At 44.4% G+C, this 24,898-nt stretch overlaps 3 protein-coding genes and 1 long non-coding RNA gene across 6 annotated transcripts; 3 read left to right on the top strand and 1 right to left on the bottom strand.

Annotated features, from left to right (window-relative positions):
• Positions 1-8: 8 nt before the first annotated feature.
• Positions 9-1,543, top strand: ste24b (ste24b prenyl protease type I). Of its 2 annotated transcripts, XM_015184187.2 has the most exons (3): positions 9-161; positions 217-1,014; positions 1,090-1,543. In XM_015184187.2, exons 1-3 carry the CDS (start codon positions 39-41, stop codon positions 1,468-1,470), a joined length of 1,302 nt encoding a protein of 433 aa, XP_015039673.2. In that variant the 5' UTR covers positions 9-38; the 3' UTR covers positions 1,471-1,543. The 2 variants fall into 2 exon arrangements, with proteins under 2 accessions (XP_015039673.2, XP_001360794.4); XM_001360757.4 differs by having other exon boundaries at positions 217-1,543.
• On the top strand, positions 1,512-4,110 carry ste24c (ste24c prenyl protease type I). Its single transcript, XM_015184186.2, has 4 exons — positions 1,512-1,692; positions 1,769-3,222; positions 3,359-3,778; positions 3,838-4,110. Exons 1-2 carry the CDS (start codon positions 1,582-1,584, stop codon positions 3,068-3,070), a joined length of 1,413 nt encoding a protein of 470 aa, XP_015039672.2. The 5' UTR covers positions 1,512-1,581; the 3' UTR covers positions 3,071-3,222; positions 3,359-3,778; positions 3,838-4,110.
• Positions 4,111-5,138: 1,028 nt separating this feature from the next.
• On the bottom strand, positions 5,139-24,646 carry Cbp53E (Calbindin 53E). Of its 2 annotated transcripts, XM_015184183.2 has the most exons (12): positions 24,457-24,646; positions 15,442-15,634; positions 15,295-15,380; positions 15,113-15,202; positions 13,920-14,006; positions 13,653-13,793; positions 13,442-13,497; positions 13,318-13,363; positions 8,924-8,935; positions 6,137-6,193; positions 6,001-6,072; positions 5,139-5,937 (listed from the first exon to the last, which is right to left on the bottom strand). In XM_015184183.2, the coding sequence occupies exons 2-12, from the start codon at positions 15,590-15,592 to the stop codon at positions 5,791-5,793; spliced, it is 945 nt and encodes a 314-aa protein (XP_015039669.1). In that variant the 5' UTR covers positions 15,593-15,634; positions 24,457-24,646; the 3' UTR covers positions 5,139-5,790. The 2 variants fall into 2 exon arrangements, with proteins under 2 accessions (XP_015039669.1, XP_001360792.1); XM_001360755.4 differs by lacking the exon at positions 8,924-8,935.
• On the top strand, positions 16,109-16,860 carry LOC117183606 (uncharacterized). The gene is made up of 2 exons (XR_004468732.1): positions 16,109-16,519; positions 16,576-16,860. It is a non-coding gene; the product is annotated as an uncharacterized lncRNA (long non-coding RNA).
• Positions 24,647-24,898: the final 252 nt, after the last annotated feature.

Raw genomic sequence — 24,898 nt, 5'->3', positions numbered from 1 at the left:
CTGTTTTAGACTTTCAAAATTTTCAAAATGTACCTAATATGCCAAGTTCTTCGAGTAACATGTCTGCATATTTCTGGGACAAACCTGACATAATCCTCTTTATAATGATTGCCGTGTTGGTCGTGGACAATCTCTGGGCTGTCTACCTGTTGATCCGTGAGGTGAGACCTCTTGAAAGTCCACTTGGTTTGCACTGTTCTGTATGCCTTTTCACAGATAATCGCTGTCCACGAGGTGGAAAAGGTGCCGTCAGTGATCAGTGCGCATCTGCCGCAGGAGCTATTCAACAAAATGCGCACCTACATGATACACAAGAGCTGGTTCACCATTGTCAACATGCTGCTCATAGTGGTCTTCAGTGGGATTATGGAGCTCTATTTTGGCTTCTATCCGTGGCTCTGGAAGGTGGCGACTAAATGCTCATTGTCAAAGTGGATGCAGCACGAGGCCTGCGTTTCCATATTCTTTGTGCTACTGCTGTCCATCTACATGACTTTGAAGGCATGTCCAGGCATGCTCTATTCGAAGATGTGCCTTTCGGACCTGCACAAGAGGAGGACTCAGTCGTGGACGAGTCGGATTGGCTGCGAGATCATGGAAACCATTCTGGCCATAATCATCATGAGTTTGATCGTGGTTTCGATTGTGTTCATGGTTCTCTGGCTGGAGGAATACACTGCCGTGGGACTCTACGTGCAATCACTTCTCTTAACCGTGCTCCTCATACTCCTGGTGCCCTTCCTGATTGATCCTGTTTTGGGCAAACGGGTTCCCTTGGAGAACTTGACCTTGCTCTCAGAGCTGGAGCATCTTACGAATGTTGTGGATTTTCCCATGCACCAGGTGCACATCTTACGCGTTAACGATCCCAATGCCTCCAGCAATGCCTTTTTCTACGGGTGCTGCTGCCTGAAGAGGATTGTGATCTTTGACACTCTATTGCTCAACAGGGGGCGAAAGGATTTGTCAACGCTGGAGCCGGAGGAAGTGGGCAAGGGTCTGCGGGACTCTCAGGTGGCTGCCGTCGTGGCACACGAGCTGGGCCATTGGGTCAATGGGCACTTCTACAAAGCGTTTTTCATGTTCCAGCTCCACATGATCTTGATGCTGTGTCTCTTTCACGTGCTCTTCTCCCATGGACCCATCTACCAGGCTGTGGGCTTTGAGGAGGGTCTGCAGCCTATTATTGTGGGCTTCCTAATTATATTCGGATTTGTGATGACGCCCTACATGACGCTGTCCAACTTCTGCATGCTCTCCGCGACGCGACACTTTGAGTATCAGGCGGACAGCTTTGCCTGGGAGATGGGCTATTCCAAGGATCTGCGCCAGGCCCTGCTGAAGCTGTACGCGGACAATCTGGCGTTTCCCATCACGGATCCCTGCTACTCCAGCTGGAACCACACACATCCGTCGATGTTGGATCGGCTAAATCGATTGGAAAAGCTGCAGCAAAGAAGATCGAGCTGATCTTTTATATTTTTTGTGACTTTTTCCGAATCACAGTAGGTTCTGATTTATACATATCCATATATATACCCAATGTTGTTGTTTTTTGCTGGGGAAACATGCTCTTGTTAGATGGCTTTCTACGACAACTGGCCAGAGTGGGACTCCAAGGTGGTGCTCGCTTTGCTAATGATCATTGTGGTAGTCGGAAATGTGTGGGAGCTGATGCTGACCAAGAGACAGGTAAGTGAGTGGAGGCTCGACTCCTGCACCGACCCTTTGATGGATTAATTCCGTTTTGCGTTCCTCTTGCCGACAGCAATTGGTGTGCCTGAATTCCGTCATCGTTCCCGATGAGCTTCGCGGGATCATTCCACCGGATATATTCCATAGAGCCCGCATCTACGAACTGCACAAGATGGAGCTCATGAGCTGGAAGATTTTGGTAGACATGTTTCTAAGCCTGGTCGAGCTCTTCTTTGGATTCTATCCGTTCCTCTGGGGTCTAGCTGCAACTACGCTGGCAAAAGCCACCCATAAGGAGATCTGGATAAGCCCGGTATTCGTATTCTATATGACAATCTACAGCTGTGTGCGATACCTGCCCGTGCTGGCCTACGACAAGTGCATCCTGCAGCTGCGCTACGGGGTCCAGGGGCAGTTCTCCTGGTGCCTCTACTGCTGCGTTGCCATTCCAGCCATCCTTCTGACGCAGATTTTACTGGCCCCCGTTGCGCTGCTCATTGTGTTTACCGTGCAGACGGCCGGCTACTGGTTCTTCCTCTACTTCTGGGGCGCCTGGGCAATATTCACGATTTTGCTGGTCTTCTTGTTCCCCTACTGCTGCATCCCCTGCATTGGGAGGCAACGGAGGCTGTCCGAGGGCACGCAGCTGTATACCGATGTGAAGCGCGTCTGCGACGTGGCGGGATTCCCCGTGAAGCGCGTCTTCATCATCCGCACCAAGAGCATGCAGTACAGCAATGCCTACTTCTACGGCAGCTGCTGCTTGAAGCGGATCGTCCTCTTCGACACGCTGCTGCTCAACAAAGGCCTTGATCCCAGTCAGCTGAAGCCCTACGAGGTGGGCAGGGGACTCACAAATCAGCAGGTGACTGGTGTGGTGTGCCACGAGTTGGGCCACTGGAAGTACGGGCACTTCTGCAAGACCACGCTGATCATGAAGCTGCACTTCCTCCTGACCATGCTGCTCTTCGGCGTGCTCTTCCACTGTCCCCAGCTGTACAAGGGTGTGGGCTTCGCAGCAGGAATTACTCCCATCATCGTCGGCTTCATCATCGTCCTGCGCTTCGCTCTGACCCCATATTTGACGCTTGCCAACTTCCTGATGCTGTGGATGATGCGGCACAACGAGTTTGCTGCCGATCGCTATGCCCATCGTCTGGGCTATTCCGCGCAGCTGAGCTCGGCCCTCATCAAGATCTACGCCGATCACATGACCTTCCCGGTCTTCGATGATTGCTATTCCAGGTGGCATCACACGCATCCCACGATCCTGCAGCGACTGGCCTATCAGCGTTTCTTGGACTACAAAGCCGCTACCAAGACTGAGGACTCTGTCAAGCCCTTTGCCAAGATTCGGAAATCAGACTCAGCGTGAAGTAGTCCCTGAAATTTGCTTCGCATTATCTGTTACACTATTTTGAGAATTAACATAAAATTGTCCGTACGACACGAACACGAACACGAACACAAATGGGCAATGGCTAAATTTGGACCAATTACAAAATTGGCGGTCAACATCGACAAGGGGTGAGTGGAGTCGAATACGAATCGAATCCTAATGGCCTTCTCTGTTAATACTTGACAATAAAGAATACATTTTGGAACACTGATATCCACTATTATCCGATTACTTTCTCTGAAACCCCGTGCCTCTTTTTCCCAGGGAAACACGCATCAGTTATGGAAATGCCTCTACACGTGTGATCTATGCGAATCCCTCGGGGCTTGCCTTCCCTGGGGGAATGATGGATCCTAGCCTAATCAGCGATCCCTATTTGCAAGACAATCGATATCGCCCGGAGTCCTTCCTACAACGACACTACTCTCTCCTGGCTAAGCGGTTACCCAATTTAATGGGTATTACTGCCTCGGATTCCAGTGAAGTAGAAGACCCAGTTAACAAGGATGTCGTCTGGTATGCCTGGCACTCCGAGGAAGTTGAAAAGGTCGAGCCACAGCGGGTCGAGTTCATAGAATGGAAAGCTCCAGAGACAGGTACTGTAAGGATCTTCAATCGGTTTTGGCATTTGCAGAACTGCTTGGCCAAGAAACGTCCCAGCCATAAATCGGAGTCGCCCAAGTGGTAAGCAACTATCAAAACCCAAACCTTGAGTCCAAAATCTATCCAAGAAACTCTTGTAGCTATTGTCTGAAAATAAAGAAGATCACGGACCACATTAAAGATCTCATTGCCCCGGAACTGCCGGAGTATCAATCAGTTGACGACGCATCGAAGCCTCATGTTTTTGACACCAAAATCAAGGAGGTGAACGACTTGCTCAAGCAACTGCATGATCTCCTGGAGCTCCAGGAGCAATGCAATCGAAACCAGCTACTCCGTACAAGAGGGGACGAAGACACCCAATAAAAATAAATCATTTCATTTGGTGTGCTGACCCGATGATGTCTGCGTAATTGTATTTAATTTGTTAAAACATAGTATCTGTCATACATACATAGTACATCCATATAGATATTCGATATTCGGGTATTGCCCGCTAATGGGTTTCTTTTTGTTGTTCTTGTTGTTGTATCGCATATAGAGAAAGTCGGTCTTCGAAGCTTTACCATGTGTGAACAGTACGAGTATCTTATGTATTAGCGTTAGTACCATATATATAGAGTTGTATCGTAATTAGTTTATTTATATCTTTAAGTTGGCATTTACGGACGCGTACTGCAAAGAACGGACTGTTTCTATACTTTCTTCGACCCGATCAGGGCACCATTTGAGTAACTTGCGTAATGTTCGATTTGAAATGTAATCAAATGTTTTTGCGACTTAAAGCTTACAATGTAATTAATATACTTTATATATATAGATCGGTTTGTTTTGTTTTGGTTTCTTGGAAAAATAGACTTGAAATTGCATAGGATTAGTATCGATTTTGGAAACTCTAAAGGGCTAAATCATAGCTGTGTAATTATATAGTAATAGCACCTTGAAAAAACGTTCTATAAGTAGTTCAGATAGATAGCTTTATGGGTTAACCATTGATTTGCCTATAGATTTCGTTTAGTTTTAGAGTAGTCAAAGCTGTTCCAATTTTATTTAAAAGGATAAATAAGAGACTCCTCTTGTGTGTGCCCTCGGGTGGAAAATCCTTTTGCAGCACTTACACAGACAACAAGGACGACTACCAGATGCGTTCCAACTGTGAATGATGTTGCAACGTTCAAGGCTCGTGCACGATGGTGTCGTGTCAGGTGGTGTTGGAACAAGCCCACCCTCGGGCGGTTCCAAGTGCCTCTTGATTGATTGATTGATTGATGTTTGTGGTGGATAACTCTACCATAAAATGAGTGCAGGCTAATTTCGTTTTACATTTACACGGAATACAATCAGATCGAGGCTGGGCAAAATGTACGATTAGCACACCAAAAAGTATAGTGTTGTGTTGCATAAATATATCCACAATCCACAATTATTAACAACAATTATCTACTAGTTCTAGCCACACACATTTATATATTTATATGTAAATACAATCTCAAATAAATCACGACTGATTCTGTTGTGTTCTTAAGTTTAGCTACATTTATTTTAAGTTATCGTTTTGTAATTAAACAAAATAAAATATATATGTGTATATATCTATATATAGGCAAATACATTTAGAAAATATACGTAAATATATAATATAATATAATATAATATAATATAAAATCGATGTACTGTACTGAATTTGGTTTAATTCTTTTGTTTTACTTTAAAATAAGTGGCTCGATTCAGTGTTGCTTGGATAAATTTTCGGCTTGGAGTAAATATATCTTTGGTGTTTCAGTTTTGGGGAGGAAATACATACATCTATACTCTCAATAGCTTAACATACGATAAACATTTATTTAAGCTTGAAACATTTATGTTATATATAGTTTTACCAATAGTTTTTGTTTTTTTGTTTGTTTGCTTTTTGTTTCGGGTAGCATCTCCATTTCATTTGCTGTGGAGATCCTCCATCTTTACCAAAATCGTTTATCTTCTGCTAATTTTTCAGCAGGTTTAAAGTAATCAATTGCCTCGTGGCCATCGGTGCCTAGATTTTGGGGCTTACCAAAACTGGGTGACAAATATGGAATCGGCTAAAAATCCCTTTACTCCTCGTCGTCGGGCGATATTTTGGCCAGTGTCAGGAGGATCATGGTCAGCTCTTTGCGGGAGATCTTGCCGTGCTTGTCATGGCCCACGCCCCGCATGATGGTCTCCTCAAAGGCAGCCAGATCCTGGGCATCGTAGTCGTCCTGTATTGCACAATAGCGAAACGTTGATAAGACCAGCCTCCGATGGCCCTGACTGAAACTTACCTTCTTGACCAGCTCTAAAAGATCCTTGAGGAAGCCCTTGAGCTCCTCATTTTCAATGGTGCCGCTGTTGTCCTGCAAGATTTTTAGTTGATTGACATTTCTGTTGACTTCTTGACAGATTTCAATGTTTACTTACGCGATCGTAGAGCGAGAACACCTTCTCTATATCGTCTTTGGTCAGCTTTGTGGCACCCTGCGATGAGGGAGAGATGGGAGCAAACATTTAATGCGTTTCCTAAGATACCATTGGATATAAACATTTGGAACAGACAGTAGTGGTTTATCCACAGCTATAACAACTAGGTTTAGCATACTTTCCAGATAGATTTTTGTCGAAAATTCACTTCTTTACAGAATTTTCGCAAAGAAAATGGAATGTTTCTCTATACTTTCCTCTGCAAGTATGCTAAATCTTTAGCTGTGGAACTTTCTTTACAGTGGGAGTAACATCCAACAGTTAGAGGATTCACCAAAGCACACCTTTCAGATCCCACAAACAAGATGGGTACGCGATAATCATGCAATGATGGAATCGGAGAGGAGGTGCTTGATTTTACGACGACATCATATATCGGCTCTATATGATTTGTGTGCGATTTTGTGCGATTTCCGAAATGATTTGATATATACAAAGCTGTCGAATGCATGCATGTAATGCAACATGTGGGTTTGGGTGGGCTAACAAACTATCTCGCTCTTCCCAAATCTTCCTTGGGAAAATATCCCCTAAGGATACCAGCATGTGACATGTAAGGGGCAGGACAAAAATACATACATATTCCATATTCACACACATTTGTTATTACATTTGTATTATGCTAATGCTGAAAGCCTTTGTATAATTAAGCCAAATGAAACATTCTGCCAATTGTGTGCTTATGCCTTTGACAGTTCCTAATTAACAAGAATTATTCCGAAGGTGCTGGCCATTTTTCCCGTACATTAGTCTCCGCCGAGGCTGGGCTCCGTTCCGGTTCCCCCCAGCCCCGAGAGCACAAGAATTTATCGATTCAATTTGTGCTTGAATTACTTTTCTTTTCTTTTCACTCATACTCCCACAACCACATCCATGCGAGTGTAGTATATCTCAAACACACACTCAGGCACACACAGACATGCAATTTGTTTTTTTTTTTTCGGTGGTTATGTAATGAAATGCAGCCCTCGCGGCGCCCAAGCTCAAAGTTAGTGGAGAGGCCAGCTGGGCGCGGTACGGCGCCTCAAGAGCTGCCCCAAAAGTTACGAGGTGGAGCTCAAGGTGTTGTTACTTCGGTTTTTCTTGGGAGCCGCGAAAACGCATTTGGCGCATTCCTTGTGCGGTCTTAAGGGGATTACGAACCCATTAAGAGGCTGTGCCCTTTTCTTGTCACCCCTTTCTTGAGCTGCGCTTAAGCCTTCAGAAATGTGCTCATCCCGGCATTAAAAGTTTAGCGTGTTCCATTTGCTCAAATTCATTTTTTCGGCAGCCGTGTTCTTGGAATTGAATGCCACACACGCTGTTGTTGTTGTTGTTGTTGCCCCGCTCTTTTGTCAAATTGCTCATACTTAAGTCGACTTTCGCCCGGAACGTGACGCTCATCCATTGCTAAAATGAAGTAATTATTTTACACTTCAACACTTTGAGACCCGCTGCCAGCGCCAGCGCCAGCGGCTGCGGCTGCGGCTGTGGCTGCCATTACCCATATGGCACTGCCTCCAAGTTCTTCTTCCTCTCACTGAATGACTAAATTATGCAAAAGGTTATGTTCTCGCTCACGGTGATGGGAGGTGGTAGCGCGGCAATGTGTAATTTGCGGACCCCACATTAGGTTAGGTCTAAAGCTGTTCACGTACCATCCCAGCCTCCGAATATGTGTGCCATTGGGTGGACAAATACAAATGCCATCAAAAGTCTAATTAGTAGCTCATTGCTATCATTCTCAGTTGGGCCTCAGTGCACAGAAAAGAGGGAAGAGCACCCTCCTAATGATAATCTGCAGTAAGCTCTTATTAATTGCAAGCTCTCGTACGCTCTCTCTCTCGCTCTCTGTCCACAAACATAAAGTTCTGGCTAAACGATGTGGCCTGCTGTGATGTGTACTCGAATGTGTAATCTATAGAAACACATTTCAAAGGCAAAAAGTTATTTTTTGTTGCAGTATTCTCAATTTTCACTGATATCTATCTAGATATGAAAAAAACTAATAAGCGTGGCTCCGCTGCAAATCAGCTGCAGTTTCGTTTAAGCAGTGCTTTTGCGGAGAACTAAGCTTGAGGACTAACGGATCTACATTGTGTATTAGCTTCTCAGTGAGTTGCACAGACAGAAAGCATGAGAGAGAGAGCTTACTTCCCACTTTTGCTCTCTGGTTTTAGGTCCAGCTGTTGCTTAGCTTTATTTGCACGTGTTTATAAGTGCCTTGGGTATTTTTCTCCCACCGCCAGGCCACAAAACTTCCAAAGCAAAATCACATTCGCATTCACACTCAACCAGAAAATACAAAGGGAAATTATCAAAGGAATAACATTTCATGCTGCGTCCATGCATTCCAAACCCACACGAATCTAAAAAACAATTGTACTTTTTTAATCAAATGCAAAGCAGCTTTGGGCAGTAAAGTTTCTGCTTTTTTTGGCTTGGGAAATATACTAGCTAGATACACAACACAATCAATCTACAAACCAGGAAAACAAAAGAAAATTCAATACAAATATATGCTTTGGCTTTCGCAAAGTAAGTGTTCAACAAAAACTCTTGAACGATACAAACACAAAAAACCAAAATTTTATTGACGGTTTTTATGACGTCTCTCTCTGCGTGTAAAAACATATATCTCTGGCCAAAATCTATCATATGTATAATAGAACGCCATCCAGTGGGGAATTCTTCGCCTTTTGGGGCTTTTTTTTTAATTCGGTGTTTGCATGGGAAATAAATACTTACATCAATGCCCTCCTTCAGAGTGTGGTTTTATATTCATATACAGTTTTTGGTTATTTATTTCAATTGCAGGAATTTTCGAGTGTATGGTTACAGTAGGGAAGATTTGGTTTTTTGATTGTTTATTTTTGCAGTTGCAGTGCAGTTTATTGGAGATATTATATTGGTGTGTATATACACAGCATATGGTTGGTAGAGTTGGTTTTCGAATTGCATTTGGTTATTGGAGCAACGTGTGAGAAATATGTAGTTGGCAGCCCCGACATGTTTGATGTCACGTGCAGAGTATTATTTAATTCGGTATACGGTATTTATTGTTGATTGTTGTTTGATTATTGTTATGTTGTTGGTTTAGAAAATAAAAACGCACAGGATTATCGAAATATATGCATAGTTCGTATAGGTACATATGTATGTAGTTGGTAGTTGGTTGGGCATAGAGGAGAAAGGCGGGGGAAAAACGAAATAAAATATATATATATATATAGAAAGTTAGAGAAGAGTTGAGAAATGTAAATTAAAATTCAAGTTTTCTTTTGTTTTAGTCCGAATCAGAAAAGCCGGCAACTCAATCCAAATCGGATTCATTTTCATTATATTACTCCGATATATGTACATTGTAAGTATTTAATTAAGTTGCCGGCTTTCATCCGATACCAATTTTAGAATGTCACTGGATTAGTCTAGAGTTTAGTTAGTAAGCTAAGCGATCTAGGATCTAGGATGCAGAAAAACTAAAAGAATCTCAGAAATATCAAGTATACGTCTACGCAAGACCAATGGGAGTGCAAAATATTTGCCGCTTGCAGTTGATCGCTGGTTTTATCTAGTTCATAAGAATACATACAAAATTAAAATAAAAGAAAAAGCGCCATGTCTGTGTCGAGTCATCGGAAAAGGCCCTGGTCACGTTTTCACTTAGCCAAGTCTCTTACTGTGTCACAAAAATTAGCGGACATTAAAAACATCGCATCTGTGGTGCAGTCCACTTCCAGGACCAGCATCGGCTTCTGCTGATCCCCCAGTCCCACTCCCACTTCCATTTCCATTTCCATTCCCTGTCCTGTTGCTGCACATTATGTCACTGTTCGTTGCGGTGCATGCGGCGAATACGTGATGTGCATTAGCATAAAGGTTTCTGCCAGTTTGGCCGTGAGCCAGCCAGCGGGAAAGGGAAGGGAAGCCAGCTACACTGTGCTGCAGAAAACAGACATTTCTGCCTGAACAGGATCAAAATATTGGAGAAAATGCTTAGTAAAGTTGCCCGCAGTCCAGTGTAAGCTGTGCGACCGAGTTGAGGTCAACTTTTCGGAGCGTTGTGACTGCAGTCTTGCCCTGTCCCGCTGTGCTTATCAAAATGCTGATGCATGCCCCGTTTTTATGGAGGTCCTAAGAAATTATAAAAAAGTAATAAGTGCACCTTCGGTAAATGTGCTGGAAGCGCCTATTTTATGGCTGCTTGAGCTTCTGCTTCGTGGCTTTTATGGCTCTTCAGAGACAAGGACAGAGCTGCTATCGGAGTTGGTCAGGTGACTGCTGCTCCCTTTGCTCGGTGGGACAGCAACCTTGTCGTCTCCACTGGATATTTCGATTAAAATCCAACTTGTTTCGTTTCGTTTCGTTTCACATTGTGATGCATGATTCCAGCCACAGCTCCCTGCACTCCTCGCACACGCTGCGTCAATAAAAGCCAAATAAAATGTCGTTTGTGCTGCCAGCTGTAACAATGAGCAAATACGTAGGACTCTCATACCGTGAACAAGCATTGTTCAGTGTTCATTGCTGCGGCAGTGGCTGTGGCCTCATCCATGGTGGCGTTGCTGCATCGTTGGCGTTGGATGCACACCAGAATGTGCTCATGTGCCGCAGCAAAAGCAACGCCCAAGCCCCATCCCAAGTCCACAACATGCCAACAGTTCCAACAACAATGTTTCTAGTGATGAAATGAAAGTTACTCCTTTGGGGATGTTGCAAGCTAACAAGCGATAGTTGAGTAAGGATCCCAGCATGGATCGATGTACACACAGACAGTGGAGTATCAAGCCACAGATTGGTACACGGCCTGGCAGCCGCTGGTACTAGATTTTGTAACAATTGCAAGGGAATTACATCCGTAATTGTGAAACTGCTTGACTGGTTTTCCAGTTGGTGACCAGCTGGTGTGTTCAATTTTTTCACTGTTTTCAATTTTCATTCATTGGCCGCATGTACGTGTCGAGAGTGATTTTATCCCATGGAAATTGCACGCTGGCAACACAAACAGAAACAGGCAGAACTTGGACGCAACACTTTTGACTTAGTCCCCACCCCCGTGTCCCCACTGTACCGTGTCGGTGCTGCAATGCTTACGCTGTTCTCTTCCGATGTGAGACCACTCCTACTCCTGCTTCATCGGCAATGGCAACTGTCAATAAGCAGCGCCCAATGCGACTGAATCACGTACATTTGCAGCAAATAACAGAAAGAGGTCTGGGCGGCCGAAAGGAACTGTTAGACCCCCTACACCCCCCACTCTCCCTGTGTAGCCAAGCTGATTGCCAGGAAAAACACCGCAAACCGTATTCTTTGGTAACAGGAAACAACACGCCAGACGGAAAGGAGTTGACGGAAGACCTGGCGTGGCGCAACACAAACTGCCGTGCTCTTTGGAAGGGGCTGTGTGTGGTCTGTGCTCAGAAAACTGGGGAATATCCAAGGTAAGACAGCCCTGATCGAATTTATGTGTGTTATGAAATCCTACTTTTCCCCAAGATTTAGCCCAAATGTTACACAATTCATATATAAATTCTTCTTGGGGCTTCAGCATTTGTCTCGTCACAATTTCTTGCCTTAAACATCTGGTGCGTCGCCTTGGAGGCCAAGGCAGGCGTTCCTTGTTCTTTAGTTGTGTCGTTTGCTGGCCAAAAGTCTGCTGAGCATGCTTAAAATGCGAAAACGGAAAACACGCTCGAAGTATGAGTATATATTTTGGCCAAGTGCTGTCCTGCGGCCTCTTACGTGACATCTGACATCTGCGTGCTTCATTTAGCCGCAGTTGGTTTCGCCGACATTTGCTCAATTCGAATTTTGTAATGAGTTGCCAGCGCTACACTCCCCCCCCCCCCCCCCACCACCCTACCCCCTGCCAGAATTTCCCAAGGGATTTTTAAACGTCCCCATTAGAGCCGGCATCTGGTGGCAGGCTCAGAAAAGTTTGCTTCCCTGAAAAAGGGCTGAAACTTTGCTAATTGTTTGGGCCTCTTTTTTGGTGAAAACTGATATTTAAGTATTTCATGAGGCCATTCCATCTGGCGTGGGCCATTTTACCTTTTACTTTTTGCCTATGCATTCGTTTTCCTTCTTTTTTTTAGAGCCCAATCCCAAAAACATCAAATCTGTTGGGACACGGACAAGCCAAAAGGGGATGCGAAATTGATTTCGAAGGCTCCCACGCATCGCAATTTCATCATAGCGGTACAGGATGATGGCACCTGAGGTGTGTGGGGTGTGGGGTTTATTCCACCTGAGCTCTGAAACCATTTTGCTACATTTATTTTTACGTTTCTAGACAATATTTCTCTGCCTTTTTTTTTCGGCGGAGCTATTTATGGCCTCGGCCATGACTTTATTTTCGGCGACGCAGCGAGAATTTTCCTGAGGCGGGGATTGCCTTGCGGAAGAGGATTCAATTTGTTGCTGGAGTTTGCTGAGGTGATACCTTTTTTATGGGCTCTCGATTTCAATGTTGAGCTCTGAATTGAATTTGTTGAATAAACGTTACATTCTTGCAATGAGAGAGCATTAGGAGTGGGTGCGGTGCGTGTTTTTGTGGTGGTTCCCCGTATCTTATCCCCGTGCGGAATCCAATCCTCCGCATGAGTGAGCGCAGTGAGCAAAATACTGCTCAACTGCAGCTGCTGCTCCTTCAAGGAAGTACTTAAGATAATGAGAATAGACATGAAGAGTGCTAATTACAGATTTCCTCCATCCATCTGTTCCCCAATCAATTTAGGATGTCAATTCCCTTAAGTCGACACAGACATGGCTGGAAAATAATTGATATCAATTAAGCATAATTAAATGAAATTATAAATGTATTATTTTGCTGAATGCATTGCTTGTTGAGTTAATTGCAAAGCTAGGTTAGTTGGCAAGTCCAGGCTTCAGCTAGAGCTAGTGAGGGACTAAAAACAAAGCTAACCAAAGTGCAAGTAAACGTGTTGGGCAAGCCAAGAAGGAGGTCTGTTCGAGCCATACTGGTATGGCTCAACTCTGAGCACTCCACACTGATTGATGCTATCTTTTCTGGGGCAATTTCCTCAATCGAACGATCAGTTGCCTCGATTTGGATATGCCTACTTATGTACTCGTTTATTTCTTTCAGGGAGAAAATCAATGTCATATCGCTTGTCACTTACCTTAAACACCTGGCGGCAAAGGAAGTTCTCTTTGACCGGAAGCAATCTGCAATAAATAAGTTGAGGTTGTCAGACGCCCACCGTCGCCATCACCGACACTGCACAGGTCTTCAAGGACACTTACTTGGCCATTTCCGACAACTGCAAACGTCCGTCCTTGTTGGCATCGAAGACTTGCAGCTGAAAGTGCGGGAAAATTCATTAGGACTTACACCGGAAATGGAGGAAAGTGCTAACAGCTAATGCAAGGGATTTTCACAGCTTTTATTTGCGGTGATTGATTCGGAAAGCCCGTCATACTGGTTGTAAGGATTGAAGAGAGCTGCCATACATACCATAGTGTCAGTGTACTCAATGAGCTTGTCCTCGGACACATCATTGATCTTTTTGGCCTCTTTGAGCAAATCGCGGAGGAAGTTCTTCAGTTCATCCGCCTCAATGTAGCCCGAGTTGTCGGTGTCGTACTCGCGCCAGATCTAATTGGTTTGGAATTCCAAATAAAAAGGTACAATCAAGGACAAATCAATTTGGGAATTCTCGGTTGGGAATGCTGCTCATTGGCACCCATCAAAACGATGGGGAACCTCTAGCTTGGCACTTACCTTCATGAATTCCACGCTCGATTCCAGTGGGTTATCGAAGCGGAAGAGCAAAAGGAAATTCTCCTCCATGGGCAAAAGTTGAGCCAGCTGTGAATGGTGGAGAGAGACGAGTGGAATACAATTTCGTCTGTTTCAATGCGGGGCGGGACTTGACAATAACTAAAGTTTCAAATGCATATTGTATGGGGTGTCCTGAGAGCGGGCTTCTGGAAACAGTTTCCGAAACGGCGGTGAAAGCTCGGTGAGAGCTCTGGTTCTGGTGCAGCCCGGATTTTCCTCAACCGGAAAGTGAAACTGAGCAGACAGACCAAGTTTTCTTCTTGGCTTTCATTAAAAACTTTCCGACATAATTGAAGTGTTGAATCTGGAAGCCCTCTGGTTTCCGTACCCTCTACTTTAATCACCTGAGGTCCGATCAAATTCAAAAACTTTTCATTTGCGCTCTCTCTCTCTGCGAGAGTGCAATATTTGCATTTTTATTATTTGCTCTTGGTAATTAATGCACTATTGACATTAAAGTTGATCCCTAGACAGAAAAACCAGACTATCTTTTCGGGTAAATAGTGGCAAATGAGCCAGCAGGCATTCCAATCGATGCAGACTCTGTTCTGATCGACATGGCGTATGAGCGATGCCACCAACCACTTAAATTATGAATTCTTTATTTCTTTTGTACTTGTACCTTAATAAGCCCGCCCTGGGAAGGGACTGGGAACTTGAACTTTCCTCATAACTTTTTACGGGTGCTCATTTATCAAAAGTTCATTGTGCGGCCTTTAAGAGTGCTTTATTCTTTCCACCATTCAAAGGCAATCCCGAATACAAAAAAAATTTCTTTCAGTAGTCCAATGCTGCGGCGGTGCCTGCTGGTCCAACTTCAATTAAAAACTCATTTCATAAGTGGAGAGAAAGTTTTTTTTCGGGGAAAGACCTTGCCAGAAACGAAACTTTTTTTGTTGGGAAAACGCCAAATAAATTATTGACACGGTTACGAGGGAGGGGCAGCTGGGAGTGCCGACATTTAAAAACCAATTGGGACAAGGAGCCACCGCCAGCGTCTCAAGTGAATGTCATTTGAAAAGGAGAATACATTGCGCATACGACATGGGGGCCGTCATCAAAGAAGCATTTTGTTGTGTGGCCCCGGGGGTCGGGTGAATTATGCAAGGCTGTCTCATTTGAGCCATACACACCTCTCTGATATCGATTTTACCGTCCTGATTATCATCGTAGGCCTCCATGAAGCAGGACTTCAGCTCCTCGAGCATTGTGTCTGTGACGGCCTGGGGGATCGGGACGAGAGCAAGAACAAGCATATGATGAAGTGACAGCTTAAAGTGCTTTATAATGGGGCTTATAATGGGGCGAAGCTTACCTCTGGACTGATGTCTGTGACATTGGCACTGGCCACGAACTCCCGGAGAAAGCCGTCCAGCTCAGTGCCTTCAATGTAGCCGTTGCCTGCAATGACAAATGTTGGGAAATCCCTGGGAGAATCACCATCTCTTATCGTCGCACTCACCATCCTTGTCGTAGTGGGCCCAGACATCCATGAACTGATTGGCCGACAGCTTCTTGAGCTCCCGCGACTCGGGATCGCGGTACTGGCGCATAAAATTGTGCGCTTTCTCGATCTGTACGCGCTTGGCGGCGGCGGCTGCTGCGGAATCCATTTCTTTTTGTTTATGCGGTATTTTTCTTGCTAAGGGAAGTACCTAACAATGGGTAGAACAAAAAAAACCAAGCAAATGTCTTAGTTGAAGTGCAATCAAATGTAGTTCTATATGTGGTTTTGTTATGTAGCAAAAAAGGAGAATGGAGATCCCCAATGTTGTGTAAAGAATGTGGAAGTTCCTGTTGTTAGCTGAATATTGGGTAACGGAGTGGTGGAGTCCCGTTGTCAGGCCAGTGTGGGGCATGGGGCAGAGAAACCCAGTTGTCAACCTTGCTGAAACCCTTAAATTAATATCATAAAATACCCTCACACCCTACCCAAAGAAACAAAGCCGCAGCGGGAGCTTCCATGCAGCAAAGGAAGCGCACATTGCATTCGTGCCGGACTCCCCCGCAGCGACAGCGTCAGAACAGAAGAGACAGTACGCCACGTACATAGCCCCCTGCTGACCCGCTCTCTTCGCCACCCTCTTGTGCCTCTTTTTGTGCTGCCCGTCTCTGTCACAAGTTATCTGAGTTAAATACGTCACAAGGCGGAATAAAGGAAGGAGAAGTGTAAACGAAATTGCTATACAATGTCTACAGCTGCCTGGCGGGGGGCGCAGTGCGGTGGTTCTAAAAATAAAACAAGAAAACGCAGAGCTCGCAGAGTTCGCGGCAGCGGGAGAGCTGCAGTTAAGTAGAGCTTAAGACAGAGAGAGAAAAAAAGAGCAGCCGTTGGGCGAAGCTTAAATCAAAGGCAGAGGCAGAGGGAGAACACAGTAAGCGCAGAGCACGAGAGCGAATCTGGAAGCAGAGACAAAGAAGAAGCATATACGTACTTCTATATCTATTTCTAAAGCTTTATGCTTTGCACATGGCTGGCATAGAACGAATGGACCTGCGAGGGTATCAAAGCTTCGGATTGATTCGCAGCTATCTCATCTGTCTGTTTGTTTTTGTATTTGTTGCTCTGCTGTGCTCATCTGTCCTGTCCAAACAGGATATTTGCAGTGGGAATCGCTGACAGCTTGTTGCGGCGGCTGCGGCTGAGCCACGCACCGGACGCACAGAGGCATAAATTCCCGCGACAGTGGTCTGTCATTCAGGGAAATGTCCCATGCAGCTTAATGAGCAGTGCGGACTATATTGTCTATTTAGCAGCCAGAAAGTGAGGAAATCAGGAGACAAGACAGAAGACACAAGAAGAGTGCAAATTAATTCCCACTTTGTTTCAGTTTACTATTAAAAGCCACCCACTGTGCCAGAAATGCCGTGCCACCACCAACTTGTTGACTGTCATTGTCCTCCTGCTGGCAGCATTCTGTGTCCCCCACCGCCAACATTGTTTATCGAGCCCCTACCTACCAATAGGTATTAACTTTTCATTTAATTTTGCAGGCTAGCGAGATGTCGGGCGAAAGTTTTTACATTGTTCCCGGGCACTTTAGGAACTTGTGCAATCTGCCAGCATAAAACAAGCGGCTTCCACATTAACCAATGAGGGGGGCAGTCAGCGGCGGCCATTAGCTGCAGACCCTTATGACAAAGGCAGAATAAAGACCTTACTGCTCCGACATTTTATGGACTGGAAATTGCATTACCGCCAAAGGTTTTGCTCAGGCATCTGCCGTTTCCGCATCTCTCCATTATAGTGGGTGACAGGGAGAGAGCGCGAGAGGGGTGCGATTATGGCGTAATGTTGGCCGAGAACTTTCCCAATTTAGAGTGCAAAATGGCAAATACTCTTGGCCCGAGGCCAAAGGGCCGGCCAGCTAATGTTATATATTGAAGGTTGAATTACGGCCGTCATATAAGTTTCGTAATGAGAAGTGCAGAGCAGTGCAAAAATTTCATCGATAAGAACACGAATTTAATGAACAAATAGATACAGATCTATACTCAAGGTGAAAGCGAACAAGGAAATAAAGCTCGTGTCCCATTATCATGTCTCATCTCGGTTGCACGACGACCAAGAAATCGATAGCGAATCCTATTGAATAGCATAATTTTGGATCAGGTAACATCATTAATGGCCGCCGTGCATGGCACACAATTATCAAGCCTCGTTGCATAAGGTGCTGTTAGTGTTTCCCCCCAGCACAATGGAAGCGCGCGTGTTCGAGTGCTTCCACTGAACGCACGACCTGCCACTGCCACTGCCACTGCCACAGCGGCTTACCTGTCAATGGATCTGCCCGTCTGTCTGCGTGTGCACACCTCTGACATTGACAGTGGCTCGTCCTACGCTGTTCCTTATCCTTATCCGTATCCCTACCCTGCCTTGGCTTCGCCCCCCACTTGAGTATATTGCGGGAATGTCGTGGCTTTAAGTGCATTAAGCTCAGTTTGCAATTTAATTTGAGTGCTTGTCTGTTTACTTCTCACGCTGGCCTCTGTTTTTCTTTTCCATTTCCCTTTACCAAAGGCAACCCTTCCTTCCCCTTTTCCCCTTTATTCGTGCTTGTTGCTGCCAATTTGCTCCCCCCCCCCCTTTAGGGTTCGTGCCGGTATTGTTTCTATTTTTGAACGTTTCTCCCTCGCCGACGCTATTCGACCCAAGTCTGAATTATGCATTAGTGTTTCTTGTGTTTGATTTCCGATGTTGGCCGCCTCGGCTTACGGTTATTTATAGCCTTAATTGTGCCTCAGGTAATCTTTTCCATTGATTGGGCCTGGGGCTGGTCAAGCAAGGACTTTTGTGTGGCTGGCAAGGCTATTGATGGTCACACTCCCAATCAGGCATTGCCAGCCCCCAATTAAGTGATACTTTGTGCGATAGACCGCACACCATTTCTCATCGTTATGAGTACACTCTCCAACATGAGATTGTGACGTCAAGCGTGAGTCAATACGAGTAATAATCACATTAGAGTTATAATGCATCTAATAATTCACTTGGGGGTACATCCGGGCCCCACATTTTCCATTAGCTTTCGTGCAGGAAATTTCCTGTTTACTACCTGACCATAATTCTCTTTTACTTTAATGTACAGCCGCGGCACATTCTTCTGTTGCGGCATTGGGGGGGCGCGGTGGAGCTGTTCTACAACTAGAAGAGCCACCATATAACCGTCGTATAACCAAGACATCTGCCGCAGCAGTATGAATGTCAGTCGCCCAAAGTCATATTCATAAATAATAATATAAAAAAAAGAAAAAAACTCCCACACACACACACGCATGGACAGACAGACAGCCTTTGAATGTATTCAAGTGCAGTAGTCCCGGGGCAGACACAAGAAACTGCACGGAAAATTGAAATGAATGAGTGAGTGGCTGAGCGAATGACTGACTGACTGGCTGACTGACTGCTTGAGCCTGTTTTAGCAGTTGAATTATAGAGCAGACATGCTTTCTCTTGTTCGGTTGAGTGTGTGCTTGGGCCTGACTGTACGTAGTTCGTACCTTGATTCTCTTTCATGCCAGAGTGAATAGGCCGGCGAGTGCCGGGGCGCCAGGTAGAGCCAGAGCGAGAGCTCAGATGCGGCATTCGCCGTCAAGTGGTCCCCTTCGCTCGGCATAATACCCGTAAACTTATCCTTGGCTGGGCGCCACTCCAAAGCACCGAAACCCCAAAGCGAAACAAAAGGCACGAGTTGACATTGACATTTACTACTTGTCGTTACTTGTGGGGGGTGGGGGGTTGGGCATCCCATCCATATGTGTCCATGCATACATAATGTAATAGTATTCATCAGTTAATACCTTAAGCTGGTTATTAAACGAAGTCTAATACATTGATTTGCATGTAAATTGGTGAAACACAAAACCAAATCTTCGCTTTCCCGAAAAAGGCTTAGTCGGGTGGGGGGTGGTGGTGGAAATCGTATAATTTATGGCCCAAGCCCGGAGGTGGACAATTTGTAACACCCGACCAAGTACAGCTTTATTTATTGCAATACGGTTTATTTTATTTTATTTTATTTTATTGTATTTTTTGGCAGGGCAGGCATCATAAAAATGCAGTTAAAAATGTAAATGCCAATTTGTTGGGTCCTCAGGAAGCGGAATGGAAGATGATTTACCGAGGTTTGATGGAAGTCTTCTTTGTTTCTTTTTGAAGGTAAAATAGCGTAGGTTAAAACCAAATCCCTGCACTGCAGCTATCTGTCGCGAAAGAGAGCGAAAGATCTTGTCGGAGGTGTCGGACTTCTTAAGCAAATTAGCAGCGGTAATTTACGATTCGATTGCGAACAAAACAGAGACAATTTATGGGGTGCAAAAATAGCTTTTAATTGGCAAAAGCCATTTGAAATATGGCCATATCAATAGAACTAATCTCAGACCAGCACAGCCCAGCCCAGAGAGGGAGAGAGAGTACTCTTAATCGAATGGTTTATTGCATTTGATGATTTTAATAAATTGCTTTATTTATTTTGCCTCTCTGTGCCTGCGTCGAACGATTTAGTAGCAGCATTCTGAGGCATCTGTTGATTTATGTACCCACATACTCGTATGTACACGTGCCCCGCCTCACGAGCATACGGAATGCCCTTCCTCTTCCTGCAGATCTTTTTGTAAACAATTATAGAAATCCAAGAACGATTTCCTTTGTAATTTATTGTCGATAATCGACTTAATTTGTATACTCCGTGGAAAAGCGATTACAGCATCGCATGCAAAGTGCTGATGATGATCCCTCTATATATAGATCTTAGAACTGCCAGCTCTGGCCAAATTATTGTCATGCTAGGGAGCTCCGGCTAGGAGATGTTTACAGTTCGACTTTTGTGTGTTTAATTTGCCATTTTTATTTGCCTTTTTTCTCGCGCCTCGAAAAGTGTGCAAAAGAAGATGTGTGAAAAAATGCTGTGCAGCATAGTGGGTGGGGGTGGGGAGGACGGAATGCTGGGGGGAAATAGTTTTCCCGTTAAGCCAGTTGTGAAAGTTTTCAACTTTTTTGTTGTTTTTATTTCTCGCTATTCAGTCTGGAATTTCATTACGCTTTATTGGTCTACTAGTTTTTTTGTTTGCTGCTGGTCACTCTGGCCAATCTAATTAGCGTTGCACTCGTTGGAGTCTGTTGGAATTCTATTGAAAAAATACCCTTGCCTTGCATATGCTGAGAGAAATCTAATGAATGGTGGTATTTCCTTTGGCACGGCCGCATGACACGCATGTCCCGTCCGCCGCCCGCCAGCATCCTGATGTGCCTTGGAGAGTTTTAATTAAATTCTCTGTGGCATCAGAATCGGATTACCGAAGGAGGGAGGCGGAGCTTTGCCAGGGGAGGCTCTGCATGTGGCCATTTTTATGGGCTCTTATTAGTCCCCTGTCTGATGGCACTGATGGCGCTTTTCGATCAGCGTTTCTCTGAGGACATCAGACATCAGCTAAAAGCAAATTATCGCAAGCTCAAAGCAAAGAGAGAGAGAGAGAGAGCGAGCGGGCGAGCCAAAGAGAGTGACAGTGTAGAGGGTGTCGTTCAGTGCGAGGTCAGTTCACCATCTGATGGCACTGGAGCTTTGATCAACGTATCTCTGAGGCCGCGCTTTGCTTATTTTTAGACAGCAGCTAAAAGCCCTCCATCGAAAGCTCGAAGAAACGAGAGCGAGAGAGAGGGCCGCAGTGGCGAGGGTTTCGTTCAGTGCGTATGCTTATGGAGAACTTTCAAAAGAAACGGCGTGTCTTTGAGATAAAGGATGGGCACGTCGTAATGGAGGTGTCAGTCACTCAATTTGGACGGACACATGTCCAGGACATGCCATAGGTGGGGCAATACATACATATGCATGTCTGATGGCCTATAAATAACAGAACCAGGAAAGAAAGAATACCTTCGGTGCCCAAAGACATTGATTGATCTATGTATGCATCAATCAACTAATTCTATATGATTTAGTCAACTGATCCTATCGGGTCGCCACTCATGAATAGGGTAGATACTCGTGCCACACAGACAAACACATTTCTTTTTATTTTTTTTTTAATAAACGCGAGTGCTACGCAATTACTGGAATTTCCAATTCCATTTCCATTTCCATTGCGTGGTGTGATACAAATTAAAAACCACCACGAGGAGAGCGAAAAAATGAAAACAAGAATAACAAACCAGAGTGCCAGCGAACGAAAATCAGAGTCAGTCGGAAAAACCATCATCTATTATTCTTGTGTTGGCTTTCTGTGTTTTCCAACGAATTCAGGAAAAAGCAGTGCCATAAAAATCGAACAAAAGATCGCCACGAATGCGGGTGGCAGCTTGTTTGTACAATTAAATGTGTACATATTCCACCATATTAATATTTACTTAAGAGTTTTTAAAGGTTTCCCCTCCTCATTGTTTATTCCTTTGATGGCGTCACAACTGGCAATTGTCCAACTAGTCCCTCCCCCTGAACGATGCAAGCATTTACATATAGCCAATATAAGCCAGTTTTTACACACTGCTGTGTGTAAATAATAATCAAGATGTAATAATCATAATAAAAAATAATAATGGGGCCCTGGGCCCCCAAACGCAATTAACCAGCTGGAGGTCCATGGCAAGGCAAAGGGAAACGGAAACGAGTGTGTCGAAAGATTTCTGACTCGAAGAAATACCCGCAAGGAGAACCACAAAGTTATGCTGAATGCTGGGAGCGTCTCCCCAACGTCTCCAACGCCAGGGCCCCGGGGAAAGGAGGCCCGCGGCGCGGCAAGAACTTTTCGAAAGAAATGCCTCGTAATTAGAATAATTATTACCGCTAGGCGCGAATGTTTTTTAATGGCACTTTCAGTTTTGACATTGTTCAAAGATAACTACGGCCCAATACCTGTGGGCGGAATTCCCCCTCTGCGGCGGCCCAATGAATGAGTGGCCTGCTGGGAAATTTAACGGCACTTAGGGAATAGCCACGAAAAGAGCATAGAAAATAGGGGGAATAGGGCAAATCAAGTGCGTGTACGGAACTTTCACTAGGTAAAAGCTTTAATTAGATTACATTTAGATCGAATACTGTGTACAAGGACCAACCGTCGAAGGAGTGGGAGTTGCAGTTGGAATATCAGAATAAATTCAATTAAATTCTCAAAGCCAAACAAATATCTTTGGGATACCAAGAAAATGATTAAAATGAATCACAATTGCACATCTCCGCTCCTGTCAAATGACGTCGGAATATATAGCGGTTGTTTGTCTTCCGCCGACTGCCTTCTCCAAGTATACCCAGATATTTATAAACGTAATTTCACTTCCTTCCTATTGCCATTAAACACAATACTATCTGGCGAAACGCAAACAAGGCCTTCCCTTCATTCGGGGCTCGTTAGCATTCTGGGCATGTCAGACGACGACTGCCCGACTGACCCCCAATCATATTTATTTTGATAACATTTTCGGCTTTCATATTCCAATTCCTATTTATTTATGCTGCACGGGCGCGTGTACAATGCGCTTTTGTGCGAATCAAGAGGAACGAAAACAAAAACAAAGCTCCCCACAGGGCCTGAAAAATTTCGATACCCTGCCAGTGAGTGCTATAGGATGTATAGCACTTGGATTATTCTGGAAAACAATAGTTTCCCCCCATGAAAACCCTTGACTTTTTCCAATGGAAAACTTTATAATGTAGTAATCGTATAAACTTTTTTTTATTGAATCAGAAATGTTATCTTCTTTGGGGAAAGAAAGGGTATTTGAAATAATTGTAAAATTAGTTATTCAAATGTGTTTAAAAATAATTCTTCGGCTTTGGTGGGCGCTGGGCGAGGCGATTATAAATAAATGCACAAAATAATTGCCATTTGCAGATTGATTGAATTCTGAGGACGCGCTGCTCAGCAAGTGACAATTTGCATGTCGTCCAATTAGCAAATCTGGCCTCGAAACACTCTGCTCTGATTTCGGGCACATCTTCAAGGGAATCCGCACAAAGGGTTGCCATATTTTTAGAGCTGTACATACATACATATTTCTCAATTAATTTAACAATTCCCGAGTGAAATTGTCGTCATCATTTTCAATTTTCTTTATTATTGCGTTGCTGTTGCATACGCTCGGGCGCCGAGTGCAAGGGAGCCGCTGGGAAATTTATGAATGAGCATAAATTATGGGGACTCATCGTAAATGTTGGCACGCAGCACACAGGCACACAGGCCGTTCCCCCAGCCCCTTGGCATTCCGAGCCAGCCACATTGACACCCGTCGAGGAGCCATTATTTTCCTGCTGTCTGTCCTTCCCCCCGAATCGTGTGTAATTTTGCGAATGAATAAACAAAGACAAGGACATCAACGACGGCATTTCAGTGTCAAGTCTTTCGACGGCCATTAGGCATACAAATGAGGTATGGCTGTCCCTATTTGAGCCCTTTTATTGAATGCGGGCTTCGCAGAAAAAGTGTCGCCAAAAAGGTCGGAAGCGACGAAAACCAAATGAAGCCATTTGCAAGCTTGGACCTGTCAGCGACATGAATATTCATGCTGTTGCTCTCTTTTTTTGAGTGTTCGAAAGGGTTTTGAAAATCTCAAATGTCAGCTCTGGCAGGGGACAGCTCTGACTAATTTTAGCTGGATTTGAAGCAGCCTTTGGCATATTTGAGGAACACTTTTGAACACCAGCATTTGATAAATTGTTTTTGAAAATATTTCAGGTTTCAGCGTACATTTCGAAATATATACATTTTGGCATCTGCTTTCAATCTGATTTGCATTTTGAAACTTTCCAGAGATCTTTAAGCGTATATCAAAGAATGATCTGATCATCTTTTTAAGAAATTCATTCGTTCAAGGAAATTCTTGAATACAGTGAAACCTGTCTTTGGATGTACACACAGACAAAGTTGTTCTGTCTAATCCTCAAAAAATTCCATTTAATATTCCTTAATGTATCTATATTTTGTTTATATTGTGTATATTTAAGGGAACTTTCTTGTAAATTGCTCAATTTTTGAATAGAATATTTACTTTTTTGAAGCTGCTTCGATTTCCTGTTTTTTGTATTCACTTTTGTGCACTTATCGGACTTAAATCTTTTAAAATCAACTACTGATGGAACGCACGCGACGATTACCTTTGGATAGTTCACGGGGGACTTTTGGAGAACCGTAAGCGACTAGAATCCTTTGCAGACTGCTACGAATGCGGACTGGTCTTTGCTTTTATCAAACCAAGAAACTCAACACACGGCAAAACGCCAAAACGCCCAAGAGAGAGAGAGAGAGAGCCATCGTATTTTACCCGGGGCCAAAATGGAGCGTAGGCGCCACCATGTTGCTGGCCGGATAGGTGGTTGTCGTGCAGCATGTTGCTGGCAACAAACTGTTGAATTTCTCATTGTTTTTTGGCCCGTTTCCTTTCCTTTTTGTGCGTGTCTGTGGTTCTTCTTCTGCTTCCCTATGTCTCTCCG

This window comes from Drosophila pseudoobscura, chromosome 3 (assembly GCF_009870125.1).
Source record: "Drosophila pseudoobscura strain MV-25-SWS-2005 chromosome 3, UCI_Dpse_MV25, whole genome shotgun sequence".
Taxonomy (NCBI): Eukaryota; Metazoa; Arthropoda; class Insecta; order Diptera; family Drosophilidae; genus Drosophila; species Drosophila pseudoobscura.
The sequence above is the reverse complement of the archived record's forward strand: the minus strand, read 5'-3'. Positions and strand labels throughout refer to the sequence as shown.